The 15,298-nt window shown below is 40.7% G+C and overlaps 1 protein-coding gene across 1 annotated transcript in view; it reads right to left on the bottom strand.

Annotated features, from left to right (window-relative positions):
* HERC3 (HECT and RLD domain containing E3 ubiquitin protein ligase 3) overlaps positions 1-15,298 on the bottom strand; it is a 148,372-nt gene that overhangs the window by 45,448 nt on the left and 87,626 nt on the right. Inside the window, exons 21-23 of the mRNA XM_068542442.1 lie at positions 14,294-14,460; positions 11,295-11,361; positions 9,482-9,564 (exon numbers count right to left, since the gene is read on the bottom strand). Coding sequence (XP_068398543.1) covers positions 9,482-9,564; positions 11,295-11,361; positions 14,294-14,460 — 317 coding nt within the window. The remainder of the gene's footprint in view (positions 1-9,481; positions 9,565-11,294; positions 11,362-14,293; positions 14,461-15,298) is intronic.

Here is a 15,298-nt window from a genome sequence, read left to right as displayed (position 1 = left end):
CTTTAATTCATAAACACAGGTAGTTCAATAAACTGTCTTGTTTTGTTTTCCTCAATATAAAAATCAGGTTTTGATTTCTTCCCAGAAAGGATAAAAGACTTTAACGTGACATTATACGTGTATTAAAAAGTCTATTTCAACTTTATATTTGGGCATTCTAAATGAAGTATAAAATTGAAGACCCCCCCAAAATTTTAAACACAGACGTGTTTTCTTCCATTTCCCTTAAGGGTTAAAATTAGTCAGAAGCAAAATTAGACTGCTTTACCTTAGGGAACGGAAGGAAGCTCTGACCTGTTGCTAATGGCAATAGTTGAGTGAAACCTTAATGTATTATTAATCTTCCTTAGGGCTGGGACAACAAAAAGAGAAAATCAAAATAATGTATTACATAAGTCAGTGATTATCTTAATCATGATTATCTGAAATAGAAGGAAAAAAAATCTAATAAAATTCAATATTCATTTCTTATCCCTAGGAGTAAGAGACTGTCATTTAATATTTTTCTAGATCCCACAAAAAAGCAAAAATGAATGAAACAAATAAGGTGTGTAGTTAGTGGGAGGGAAAAAAATTTTTTTTCAGGCATGTAATTACACATAGAAAACCCAAAAGAATCAACTGAAAGCTATCACATTCATAAATTTGAGGAACAGACCAACCATATAAATATATAAAAACCAATAACTATTTCTAGCCACTACTAATGATAAAAATATATGCAAAGGGCTCTCTTTCACAGTAGAAATAAGAAATCAAAATATTTATAAAAACCTCTCATAAAAATGTATATAACCTATGAAAAGAAAAAAAAAACAGTATCACAAAGAAATGTAAAAGAGGCCTTTGGACGGTGAGACTGAATATCACAGAAGTGTCAATTCTTCCCAAATTAATTTATTACACTTCAAATCAAAACCCAAACTGGATCTGGAACCATATAATTACCCTAATCTTCACCTGTAAGAATAGGAAAACAATTAAGATTTTTACCTTAGGACAGAGAGAAAAAAAATTTTTTTAATTGAAGAAAATATATTACTAAGTATCAATGACTAGACAGGGAAAGGTTAAATTTAGAATGATTTAAGACCAAAAGAAATAATCGACAGGCGCGACAACACAAAAATTAAGAAGTTTTAGAGATGTAAACAGACTCCACATTTTTAAAAGTAAACAGCAAACTGGGAATAAAATCTGCAATAAATACACATGGCAAAGGGTTGATAGTCTTAATATAATAAAGAGTTGGTACAAATGATACGAAAATCATTTCATCTTAATAGAGAAATACGTAAAGGACATCAGCGGATGACTTTAAGAGAGGGAAATACTGCAATCCTGTTTGGGGCAGCAAGACACGTCCTGAAAGGGCGATACTAAGTGGACCAGCCTCCAGCAAGGTCTGGAGGACACGCACGCCGAGCTGTGTGCTCGGGCCAGCAATCTTCCCTTCACTTGTGGTAAGACTTCAGCTGCGGGGTTTCCCAGCTACCAGTCATGCCACTGTTGGTTACTTTTCTCAGGATAAGGCACATATATGATGCCCGTCGTAATGTCAAACAATTTCCACCATTTTCCTAACTGGGTTGATCTTTCCCCTCTGTTTCCTGCATTGCTTATTTGATCGTTCCTCAGGCAGACATAAATCTTGTGTGTTAACATGTAGCAGGATACCCTCCCTGGAAGGCAGGTCAAACACTCTTACTCATAAACCTTTTTTCATCCATTATAGGCCCAAATTAGTAAGCAATGCACAACATAACTGGCAGAAGGCAAGGCAACTGTGCATTACACATTCAACTCGGTCTCCAAGAGCATTATGCAGAAGCCTGCAGCATGCCCACGCTCCCTGCCCAAGCACATCACAGCAACTCTGAGAGTTTACAATTAAGCGTACACACACACATTTGCATGTGCACACACATAGACACAAACACGTTTTTTTAATTGGGGTGAAATTCACAAAACATAGCCATTTTAAATGAACAATTCAGTGGCATTTAACACATTAATAATGTTGGGCAATGACCACTTCTATCTCATTCACTTCCTTTAAACAAAAATATTTTAGAGGTAAACATCAGTAAAAAGGATCAATGCTGGGCAGAATATGTGAAGTAGCCTATGCATGGAAGAAATACAAATTTTACAAGTGAGGTCAAGTTTCTTATTAAATTAGATTAGATTTAAAAAAAAAAAAAGAACACTCAGTATTTGTAAGGATTCGATGAAATAGGTACTTCTCATACATTGATGATAATGTATAAGCTGGTATAATTCATTAGCAAAATCAATTTAGTAAAAATATCAACAAATTCAAAATGATATATACACTAATTCAATTTCACCCTTGGGACCTTACCATTAAAAAGAAATTTTAAAAACAAACAAAGCTTTCTACATAAGATGACTGATACAGTCTTATTAAAAATGGAGGGGGAAAAGAAAGAAAAAAAAGAGAAAGAAAAAAAAAAAGAACACAGAAACAAGCCAGATACCCAAAAGAGAAAGAATAGAAGATACACATTTACACAGCAGGCTGTGCAGCCATTATTAAGGGTGTCCATGAGGGCTTTATAATAACATTATAGATATAAGCATTGTCTCAACCTAAGTTTAAAAATTCAGACATACACTTTTATACGTACATTGTATGTCTTTAACTATGCCAACTTTGTTTTTAAAAAAATTGCATCGTCTGCCTGAAACAAAAACAGCAAATTCTTCGAAGTCATTTATCTTCTAGGGATGAGGGGACATGGGGACTCTGGAGCCCTGGTCTTGGCCCTCTAAGTGGCAGTGTACTGAGAGCACAAGCTCTCCGTCAAACAGAATGGCTCTGAATTCTGGCTCTGATGTTTGAACACTGGACTTCTGGCTGTGTAACCTTGAACAAGTGACTTAACGTCTCTCTCTGCCTCAGTTTCTTCAACTGTAAAGTGGGGAGGCCTGCATGTGAAGGACTCAGAATAATGCCTGACACAAGGGAAGCACCCAAGAAATGTTACTGGCATTTTAATTATCTGCTATTCCTGTAACAGCCAGTGCGAGTAACATGCAGATCTTAAAGATTACACCTCTCATAGACTATCTCAAGAGATCAAGGTGGGAGGAAGACGCAAGAGGGAGGAGATATGGGGATATATGTATATGTATAGCTGATTCACTTTGCTATAAAGCAGAAACTAACACACCATTGTAAAGCAATTATACTCCAACAAAGATGTTAAAAAAAAAAAAAGAGAGAGAGATCAAGTGAAGTCTTTCATTGGTCCTAACTTCAGTAGATCTTAAGGAGCTAGAAGTATTTGTCACGTGTGGGTTTTATTCTCAGGTTCTCTCTATGGAATCTAGGTGCCCTTTGGAGCACTTACCTTAAGCCTGGCATTTCCTTTTCACTATTCCCTCTCCCCACCCCTTTTTTAATATGGAAGAAATGGGGGAAGATATTGATTGCATTGGATTTGATTAAATTGAGTTAAACTGGGGGAAATCTAGAATGATATGTGGGGTTTTTTTATTAATGGTAGTAACACCATGCCACAGAGTGTGAGAAATCCTTAACCACAAATAGTCATGTAATGCAGTATTATCCAGATGTGACTGCCAGTTGTTCCAAGATTTAGCTAAGATGTGGCCACCAGCAATCACCCACGGTTATTCTTTTACCTGGATGCTTATAATTCAATTGTCTGTCTGCAGCTCTTGTCCAAGGAAAGAAAGCAATTTTAAGTCCAAATGGAATATAATAAATTATGGATACAGAATCGGTACCCTTCTGACATTTCCCTCCAGGGCAGTGGTGACAGCAAGTATCTTACTGTTAACAGAAACAGCTTCAATGCCAGCAGTATCTGTATACACAACGCTCAAGTTAAAAATCCAGCAGGTGTTATTCTTTTGGTTCTTTCATTTAATATTCTTAGACTAATCTATGAAACACCCAAAAAGGACCCCCCAGTAATGAGGTTATGGCATACAACAGTCAAAAGGAAATAACAGCTGCAATGATTAATCTTCTGCCGTCGTATACAAGCTTTCTTACCAGGATCTCAACGTGCTTTAATGTTAAGATTTCTGCTTTTTGCAACATTAAAGATAAAGGAAAAAACATTTGCTGGGCTTCTTCTGGCTGTCCCTAACTCTGACAGCAATACTATGTAATGAGGCAGTAACCACACTAGGTTCTCAGAAGCCTTCCCAACAGGTAACTGTGTCAGCAAGGGGGTCTGCTCCTGTCACCGGGTACAGAGTCACGGACAACAGTGCCTGAAGTAGCGGGTGAGCTCACCACCGTGTGCTCGGTGAGTGCCAGCAACCCAGAAAAGCTGAAACCCAAACTTGCACCTAACACAGAAGCCGTTCCACGTTTAAATTTCAAGCGCCGCGTACTGGCAATAAAAATAAGAATCCCCCTCTGCCTGGCAATATTTAAAACGACAGCACATTTTATTGCACAAAGATTTGAAAACTTTTTTTAGAAAGAGAGAAGCTACTTTTTAGAAAGTCATGGTAACAGAACAATGGAGTTTTGTAATACAAGTAAAAGAATAATGCAAGTTCCCTTATTACTCCCTTGAAATTATGTACTGTCTTTCTTTTAAGGAACCTGTATGTCATCAGAACACCCTTATGGAAAATGTTTTCTAGAAGCAGCCCTGAGGTCAATTAGGGGCAAATAACTGCACAGACAGAGAAAAGGAACCCACATGGCTGTAAACAAAAGCATGCTCTCCACACTGATTCTGAGGACCCCTCATGGGATCAGCAATGTCCAGGAGTGCAAATGTGTCAGTGTATGGTCAGGACATTCAAGATGGCTGTCCTCTTGCTCTCCGTCCATCCCCTGCTCTACCTGTGCCTGCTTCACCTACACCTACTCACACGACTGACCTTCCTACAGACTTGCCCCAGGCCCTAGCTAATGACCGTTCTAACTTGAGATCACAACACCTCTGCGAAGATAGCTTATCAAAGGGGCGCTGAGGGGCGTGCCCCTCTGCTGGTTTCCCTGATAACTGAGAGCCAACCTGACGTCAATTCCCCCTATAACTGGTCACCTCCCCCATCCCCCCGGTAGCAAAGACTGCCAGCACATCCTGCCTGACCTCGGACGCACACAGTGGGGTGTTGCTCCAAAACCTTGCTTCAGACACGTAAGATCTCCCATGCAGTAAACCACTGATGTCTCTGTTGCCGACTCCGGGCTCTTTCTTCGGTCTCAAGGCTGGGCAAGTACAGAGCTTGTAGGACTGCGGGCTGCAGCCCGCGAGTCAGCAACAGATATAAATAATGGAGAAGGAAAAAAAGAAGACGAAGAAAGGAAGTGTGCCACGGACCCTCATCTATCATGCAACTCCTTTGCTCACAAACTTTACAGAGCACCTTCCCCTTTTTATTATGTCCTCGTCTCTACTTTCTAGTATCCAAATCTTAGGAGTTCTCCCAACAGCTCTGATCCCATATCCATCCTCCCAGATGCGTATGTCTACGTGGATTTCTCTGAACCTCTTCCGATCCAATTAATCAATTTTGTCTTCATATTTCATTTATGGTTACATATGAGAACGGCTTACCACCCTAAACAAACTGTGGTCTACTTCAGTGTTCCTGCACAAACTGTCTCTCAACTATTAAGTGAATTCAATTGCTGATTCAAAGAAACACCTACTGAATAAGGAAAGACAGTAAGAGTGAGAGAGAGAGAGAGAGAGAAGCACAGAGACAGAAAGAGAAAAACTCAGACCCGGAAAGATATAGAGAGCAAAAAAGGCACAGACAAAAAGTACTCCAAGAGAAATAATTTTATAAAGATATGAAAAAGAAAAGTCCCAACAACTGCCTCTTCTGCAGACTACATCACAAATCACCTATGCCCACACGACATCGCTCTTTTCCCCACCCGGTGTATCCAACACACAGCGCATTAGGATGGCTCACCAGAATGTGAAGAAATTCTGAATATGCCCTTCCTCAGGCTGCTTGCCCAGCCCACTGTTAGCTCCTAATGCACACACCGTCGTGTCTGAAATCTGACGCAAAAGCTCAGACATCCTTTGAAAGACTAAAGACTATAGATGTATCTACGTAGGTACATACATACACATGTAATAAAGCGATCGTCAAAACCAGGAGGGAAGAGAAATCACCTGGACCCACAAAGCCACTTTATGATCTGCCATAAATTCCCCAATTCTAAAAACAGTATCAAGGACTTCCCTGGTGGCGCAGTGGCTAAGACTCCGCACTCCCAAGGCAGGGGGCCTGGGTTCGATCCCTGGTCAGGGAACTAGATCCCACATGCGACAACTAAGAGTTCACGTGCCGCAACTAAAGATCCCGCATGCCTCAACTAAAGATCCCACATGCTGCAACGAAGATCCCACGTGCCGCAACTAAGACCTGTTGCAGCCAAATAAATAAATATTAAAAAATTAAAAATAAATAAAATAAAAAATAAAAACATTATCAGACTCTACGGAATAATGAGACTGTTCTTATTAAACAAATCATTTGCTGTCAACAAAAATACCAACATTATGTAGATAAAGAAAGGACAGTGCTTTCAGCTCCAAAAGATTCTTATCAAGTTAGAGTTTCGACTGAAACACCTACTTGAGACAAGACTAGCCTCTATATTAGAGTCCCAGAGTCAAGATAATTTCATCATCTGAAGCCATTTTGTTGGGTACTTAGCAACTTCTGGATTATTTTACTTAATTCTGGTATTATAGCTCACACTTTCCCCAAAGCTGAGGCTTCCTGGATAGTCTGGAAAGTTTACACGACAAAAAAGATTACTGAATGTTACATTAGACCACTTTGGCTTCTAGCTATCTTTAAAAATGTAAAAGGATGGAAGAAGAGGCCTGTCAGTTTTTCTATCATTCCTGTTTTCCAAAGGGAAAACTTATGGGAGGAAGCCAATATACATCACTTGGATAGAGTGAATTTCATAGGATCTCTGGTTGCATCTTTGCAACTATTTACAGTGAGAAGCCAACTAAAACCCAGAGTGAATTAGCTTTAATTTCACAACATGCTTAAAACAGCAAACAACTTCTCTTCATCTGTAACTTTTTCCGTAGCTTCAATGAACCCTTGCTTCCAGAAGGCTTCCCTCGCTCACAACCCTCCCAAGTGGAGACTGCCACTCCCTCGTCTTTCCTCACCCCTACCCCTTCTTTAAGCCGAGAAGTTTTGTCTCTAGCTAATGTGCTAACGGTCCCTAAATCCTCATCTCAAGAGTCTACTTTCTATTCTAATACATACAACTCCTCTAAGAACATACATTTTCCCTGTCCTCGTTTTTTATTTATTTCACCACTTTTTTCCTTGTGTAGGCAACCTCAAATTCACTGGTGATTAAGACTGGAATAAGTAAACAAATAAACTACTGATATAAGACTTCTCTTCTAATACAACAAACTAGTGAATATAACAAAAAAGAAGCAGACTCACAGACATAGAGAACAAACTATGGTTACCTGTGAGGGGGAGGGGCAACATAGGGGTTGGGGAGTGGGAGGTACAAACTACCTGGTGTAAGATAGGTTCAAGGATGTACTGTACAATATGGGAATACAGCCAATATTTTGTAATAATTGTAAATGGAAAGTAACCTTTAAAGACTGTATTAAAATTTTAAATGCAAAAAAGAAAAAGAAAACATCCTACTTAAAAAAAAAAAATTATGAATTGATTTTAAAAAAAGACCTCTCTTGATGATAGACATAAATTTTCAGCTGTAAACAAAATCACCCAGGTATCACACAGACATGTCAAAATCAACACATAAAAAACAGAACTCTTTCCCCTCCACCCTGCGCTACAGATTCTGTTTCCTGTTGGTCAGCTCTCCAAATTAGAAGTCAGAGTTGTTATCAATACGTGCCTCTCAGGACTTCCCCTGGTGGCGCAGTGGTTAAGAATCCGCCTGCCAATGCAGGGGACACAGGTTCGATCCCTGGTCCGGGAAGATCCCACATGCCGCAGATCAACTAATCACGTGCGCCACAACTACTGAGCCTGAGCTCTAGAGCCCGCAAGCCACAACTACTGAGCCCGCGCACCTAGAGCCCGTGCTCCACAACAAGAGAAGCCACCGCAATGAGAAGCCCACGCACCGCAACAAAGAGTAGCCCCCGCTTGTCGCAACTAGAGAAAGCCCGCGCACAGCAACAAAGACCCAATGCAGCCATAAATAAATAAATAAATTGATTAAAAAAAAAAATTTACATGCCTCTCTAGTACCATCTGTATATAATGAGACACTAGCTCCTGCTGATTATATAACCAACATGTAGCCGGCTCTGTATCCCTGCTACCTTCACTTTGGCCCTTACCACCCTGCCCTTGAGCTACCTCAACAGCCTCCTAATGGGCCTCTCCACACGTGGCTGACTTCCATATGGCCACCAGTCATCACTCAAACAGAGATCAACCACGTCCCACTGCAAACCCATTTAAGGTCTTGACAAGCTCCACCCCAATACTACTGCACCCACCCTCCATCCACACCCTAACCCCCGCCCCACAAATACTCATCATTCTCTGGCATGTGTTAAATTTGAGAGTCTGACTCATAGTACTCCCTGTGTCTAAAATGTTTTCCCTCTTCAGTGTTTGGTCAAAGTGTTATGGCCTCTCCTCCTGGCTCCTTGGCACTTGGCCTATCACTTTCCTGTCACATGCACCATAATCTACTGCAATCATTCATTACACTGCCCCTTCCCAGCTAGTCTTGAGGATAAAAGTTACTTACTTCCTATACCCAGAAACATGCCTGGCATACAGCAGACACTCAGTGCTTGTAAACTGAATTAATTAATATGCAGATGGCCAACAACCTCACTCATAATTTAATTCAAAAGCAAACAAAATTGAATTTTTTTCTCCTCCAAAGGGATAACACAGAGAAAATCATCCTGAAAAATCAGATATACTTGAATTAATTTTCATGAGGCAGAAAGAATTTAATTTAAAACCTGTATTACAAATTCTTCAGCAATAAAACCACAATAATAATAAGCATCTTGACAACATTCGCTTATTCAACACATTTTTTGGAGCATTTTTATGCCAGTCACTCTGCTGGATACTGGAAACCTTGTGCTAAATGCTGGGAGTTCATTCATTCCAAAATGTTCTCCTATAAATTATCTCACTTTAGTCTCACAACCATTCCATGAGGGAGGCAGGACAGTTATTATAACCCCCACCTGACAGATGAGAAACTGAGATCAGAGAGTTTACGTGATTTGCTCAGGGTCAAAGCCAGTAAGACAGAGATGCAGAACTACAACAGTTATCTCCTGAACCCAGGTCCGCTGCTTCCTCTACTATTAAACCCCTAAAGTTGCCTTAGCACCCTTACTCCCTCTGAAGAAGGGATGAAAATTTAACTTCAGTCTTGGTCTTAAAAGGAAAAGTGCAGAGAAATGAAGTAACGTGTGCACGGTCCAGGGTCAGGACTAACCTGTTCTCCTTGCACACAGCCACTTTGTCTCCCCCAGGTATCAGCTTCTTCTGTTCAATCACGCCATAGCTTTCTCGACAAATCTATATTTGAGGGGGAAGAAAGAAACATTTCAATTTTGTTGACCACTTATCTTTCTAGACCCCAAATGACTGAGAGAAGCTTTAGGAACAAATGTAGCTTAATGACTACTTATTACCACAGAACATTCTCAGGAGGAGAAAGGGAACCTGAGTCAGAGAACACTGACACCTTAAAAGATATCTTTTTTTATTTTTTTCTTCATTACTGTTTTTTTTTTAACATCTTTATTGGAGTGTAACTGCTTTACAATGGTGTGTCAGTTTCTGCTTTATAACAAAGTGAATCAGCTATACATACATATATATATCCCCATATCTCCTCCCTCTTGCCTCTCCCTCCCACCCTCCCTATCCCACCCCTCTAGGTGGTCACAAAGCACCGAGCTGATCTCCCTGTGCTATGCAGCTGCTTCCCACTAGCTATCTCTTTTACATTTGGTAGTCTATATATGCCAAGACGTGGAGTTGCCAGTAAATGCAATCAAAGAGAAAATGATATGAACTCTAGAAAAGAAATTATATGTATAGGAGTAAAAAGGAATAATGCTTCAGTAATTTTCTTAATTGTATAGATTAATCATTCATTCATTTATTCAACACATTTACTGAACTCCTGTAACATTCAAAACACTCTTGACTACCATATGACCCACCAATTCTACTCCTGAGTATGTATCTGAAAAAAACAAAAACAGTAATTCGAAAAGATACATGCACCCCAATGTTTACAGCAACATTATTTACAACAGCCAAGATATGGAAGCAACCTAAGTGTCCATCAGCAGATGAACGGGTAAATAAGATGTGACACATGTACACAATGGAATACTACTCAGCCATAAAATAAAGAAGGAAATTGTGCCATTTGCAGCAACATGGATGAACTTGGAGGGTTTTATGCTAAGTGAAATAAGTCAGACTGAGAAAGACAAATACTGTACAATGTCACTTGTACATAGAATCTAAAAAACACAACAAACTAGTAAATGTAACAAAAGAGAAGCAGACTCACAGATTTAGAGAACAAACCAGTGGTTACCAGCGGGGAGAGGGAAGAGGGTAGGGACAGTATAGCGGTAGGGGACTAAGGTGTACAAACTATTAGGTATAAAATAAGCTACAAAGACATACTGTACAACATGAGGAATATAGCAAATATTTTATAATAACTATAAATGGAGTATAACCTTTAAAAATTGTGAATCACAATATTGTACACCTGTAACTGATATAATATTGTACAGCAACTATACTTTGATTTTAAAAAAGACACTAAAGGGACTTCCCTGGTGGCACAGTGGCTAAGAATCCGCCTGCCAATGCAGGGAACACAGGTTCGAGCCCTAGTCCGGGAAGATCCCACATGCTGCGGAGCAACTAGGCCCGTGCGCCACAGCTACTGAGCCCGTGTGCCTAGAGCCCGTGCTCCACAACAAGAGAAGCCACCGCAATGAGAAGCCCGCGCACCGCAATGAAGAGTAGCCCCCACTCGCCGCAACTAGAGAAAGCCCGCGCGCAGCAACGAAGACCCAACGCAGCCAATAAATAAATAAATAAATAAAATTTTAAAAATAAAAATACAAAAAGACACTATGGCTAAAATAATTTGGTTCAGAGAAGTCTCTGAATTTGTTCTTTGATTTGGAGAAAAATTAATGTTAATTGTGACTTGTAAGCATGAATGATGAAAGAGACAGCTACAATCATGAGTAAACTGTGGAAATCCTTACCGTGAAGTTGAGGCAGAAAGACTCCTCAATATCTTCCCCAGGGTAATCTAAAAGTTCTTGAAGACTCCTAATCACAGATTGACAGAGAAAGGAAATGAGGCAAATCAGACATGGCAATAGTGTTTCTATCTCAGTCACATGCCCACCAGACTGTCTGCAAGGAAACGCTATAAAAGAAGATTCTAGAATGAACATAAATCCAGACTGACAGAAAATCATGTCAACTGTATCTTGAAAAGAAATACGGCAGTTGACTTGTAAGACACTCATTAATCATTCTCTGTTCCTACTGACAAATCTTACTGAATTTATGAAGACATTCAGATGGAGTCATATCTGACACATACGTTAACTCTGGTATTCCTCAGAAGTAGATACATGAGGAGATGGTCTTGCAGCGGTCCTACAGACTTACTTTATCCATATGCATTAGTAGAAAAATCCTCTTACCATAAAAAAAAAAGCTACAAAGTCACTGTATCCACTTAGGAATCTTAATGGCTTACTTGTTAATGCAAGGGGCTCTGTACGGTAAAGAACTGCCATATTAAAGAACACAGAAACATGTTTCTGCCAACAATGATCATATCGTATACTCTCACGAGAATACGTTCTTATTACTAGACCTCATTCACACTTTCTTCTTTAGTGATCTCGGAGTCTGGCAGTTCCATAAAGAAAGAAAATTGCCCAGAGAGAAAATTCTTAGTGTGGAATTTAAATCTGTTTCCAGTTAACCAGCCAAGATTACTACTTGAAATGCATCATTCTCAGCCAGGTTGGCAAAGAAAATAGCACACATTTCTGTCACTCTCAGTTACCAAAGAAAGCAACCCTGCCTGGGTCTCCTCTGCCATTTTTTTATATTCCTTCTAAATTTTCTTTTCCTCTCTCTGTGCACCCTTCTCCCCACATCCTTTATGATTTCTCTGTATTGGTGTCCTATACTGGTGGTGTTGACAGTCTCATTTCCAGAGGGCACCTTAGAGACCACCCTTCCTCTATCTCCATCTTAAAATCAGTATTCTTTCTCCATAAAAAAGGGATGTTCCTTCCTGTTGAAGTCAAAAGAATTGTACTGTTTAGAGAAAGTCACAGATATGGTGTCTTTTTATATACTTCGCCTATGCTACCTAAAATCAATACAGAGAAACTCAGAATAAAAGGAGTTTTTTAAGAGCCAGAAAGAATAATAACATAAAAACATGGCTCCACTACGCTGGAAAACCGTCTGGAGGTTCCTCAAAAGGCGAAACAGAGTTACCATTTGACCTAGCAATTCCACTCCTAGGTACATACCCCAGAAAAGTGAAAACTTACATCAACACAAAAAGTCTGTAAGAATATCCACAGCAGCACTATTAGTAATAGCCAGAAGGTAGGAGAAAGCCAAACGTCCATCAACTGATGAATGGATAAACAATATGTGGTATATATCCATATAACGAAATATTAGTTGGCAATAAAAAGAAATAAAATACTGATACAAGTTACAACTTAGATGAACCTTGAAAACGTGCTGTGTGAAAGAAGCCAGTCACAAAAAAACACACATGGTATGATTCTGTTTATGTGAAATATCCAGAATAGGCAATCAATAGAGACAGAAAGTAGCTTAGTGGTTGCCTAGGGCTTGGGGAATGAGGAAGTTGGGGATGTCGACTAAGGAGTACCAGGTTTCTTTTTCAGGTGATGAAAATATTCTAAAATTGATTGTAATAAAGGCTGTACAACCCTGAATATACTAAAAGTCACTGAACTATATACTTCAGCTGGGTGAATTGTGTGGTATGCGAATTATATCTCAAACTACTTTCTTAAAAAGGATCTGTGACATAACAGAAAATGCATATACTGGTCTCTGCCCCCAGTTCCTGGCACAGGGCTCCCAAAACCCTACGTGATGAGAATATTAGGAGCATCTTTTGTTCTAATGGGGTGATTCTGGGTGGGCTCCTGGGCGGGGGCTGGTCACCAGAAGGACCCAGCCATGATTTTCAGCTCCACGCCCCCCATTCTCCAGAGAGGGGAGAGGGGCTGGAAATGAAGGTCATAATTGATCACACCGTAAGCAAGCCTCCTTAAAATCCCAACAGTAGGGCGTTCAGGGAGCTTCCAGGTTGGTGAACACATCCACACACGGGGAGGGTAGTGCACCCCAACTCCATGGGGTCAGAAGCTCCTACTACACTCAGGACCCCTCCAGGCCTCACCCTGTGTATCTCTTCAACTGGCTGTTCATCTGTATCCTTTATCATAATCCTTGAATAAACTGGTAAACCTAAGTGTTTCCCTGAATTCTTCGGGCCGCTCTAGGAAATTAATCGGACCCGAGGAGGGGTCACGGGAACCTCTGATTTGTAACCAGATCAGACAGAAGTTGCGGGTAACCTGGGGACCTACTGCTTGTGACTGGCCCCCGAAGTAGGTGAGAGTAGTCTGGAGGGACCGAGCACTGAGCTTGTGGGATCCAATGCCATCTCTAGGTAGCCGGTGTCAGAACTGAGATGAATCGTAGGACACCAGCTGGCGTCGTGGAGAATTACTTGGTGGTAGGGGGAAACCGCCACACGTTTGGTGACCAGAAGTGCTGTGAGTGCGGCTGCGGTGTGACAGTCAAGGTGACACAGAAAAGAGAAACACAGAAGGACAGGGAGACCTGTAGGCTTTTTCAAAATACAGACTCCCTTTTCAATACTTCCTCCCCTGTACTTATGGACCATGGCAAAGCTCGAAGTCCTAATTTTTTGTTCAGGATAAGAAAAGCAGACAGCTGGACTCCTGGGCAGCTACGACTTCCCTTTTCCCTTTTCTCCTTCTGCCCCTAGAGTGACACAGGCACTGCTTCAAGCCACTAGCTGTGGAGCTACGTCTTAAGACAAAGCATACACAGCACAGTCTAATGATAAACTCTTAACTTGTACACGTGGTGTTGTCAACCTTTGATCCCAGCGCCAGAGCAGCTCTCCACACCAGGCTCCCGTCTTCCAGCTCCATACCTTCCTTCCGTGGGTGACAGCTCCTTCAAGTCCTCCAGGCCAGGCTTCACGTTCAGTAGCTTCTTATAGAGAGCCAACGGGAAGTGCAGGTCCACCACGGTGGAGTTGTAGATGGCGAGTCCGCAGGTTATGCCAATCAAGTGAAACCAGTTGTGCTCTACAAAACACTTTCACCACATGTGCAAATGTGTTAAAAGCAGGGACTTCCCTGGTGGGCCAGTGGTTAAGAACCCGCCTTCCGATGCAGGGGACGTGGGTTTGATCCGTGGTAGGGGAACTAAGATCCCACATGCCACAGGGCAACTAAGCCCGCGTGCTGCAACTACAGAGCCCACGCACTCTGGAGCCCGCGCGCCACAACGAAGACCCTGCGCCGCAACTAAGACCCGACACAGCCAAAAATAAATAAATAAACATAAAAAAAAAAAAAAAAGAAAAGAAAAACAGCGTTTGCAGCCCTCAAAACAATCTGCCATTCACCTTAAAATATTTTCAGTATGAAAGAATGAAGATCTCGTTAATATTTAGTTACCTTCTGAAGCAGAGAAGTACCCCTAACAAAAGTTCAGCTGTCCCCCAAAGATGCAATGCTGTAAGTTAAGCATTTACAGCTCATTTGTGATACAGAGAACAGCTTACCCTCATTTAGAGCAATGCCGTCCAATAGAACTTTCTGCAATGATGGAAACAGTCTATTCTGTGCTGTCCCAGATGGCAGCCACTAACTACATGTGCCTACTGAGCACTTGAACGGTGGTTAGTGCAACTGAGGGAATGACTTTAGTATTACTTAATTTTAATTAAATAAAATTTAAACTTAAATAGACACAGGAAGCTAATGGCTACCTTTCAGGACAGTGCAGATCTAGGGAGAAAACTCTGGTAGAAAAAGAGCGAAACTATAGTCTGCTTGAAATGAGAATGCCTTTTAAAACTTAGCTCTCCAACTGAATTTTCAAAAAGTGTGAGTGTGTGTGTATATTTGTATGAGTATTCATACACATA

This window comes from Eschrichtius robustus, chromosome 4 (assembly GCF_028021215.1).
Source record: "Eschrichtius robustus isolate mEscRob2 chromosome 4, mEscRob2.pri, whole genome shotgun sequence".
Lineage (NCBI taxonomy): Eukaryota > Metazoa > Chordata > Mammalia > Artiodactyla > Eschrichtiidae > Eschrichtius > Eschrichtius robustus.
Note: the sequence above shows the minus strand (reverse complement) of the source record. Positions and strands in the feature narration are given on the sequence as shown.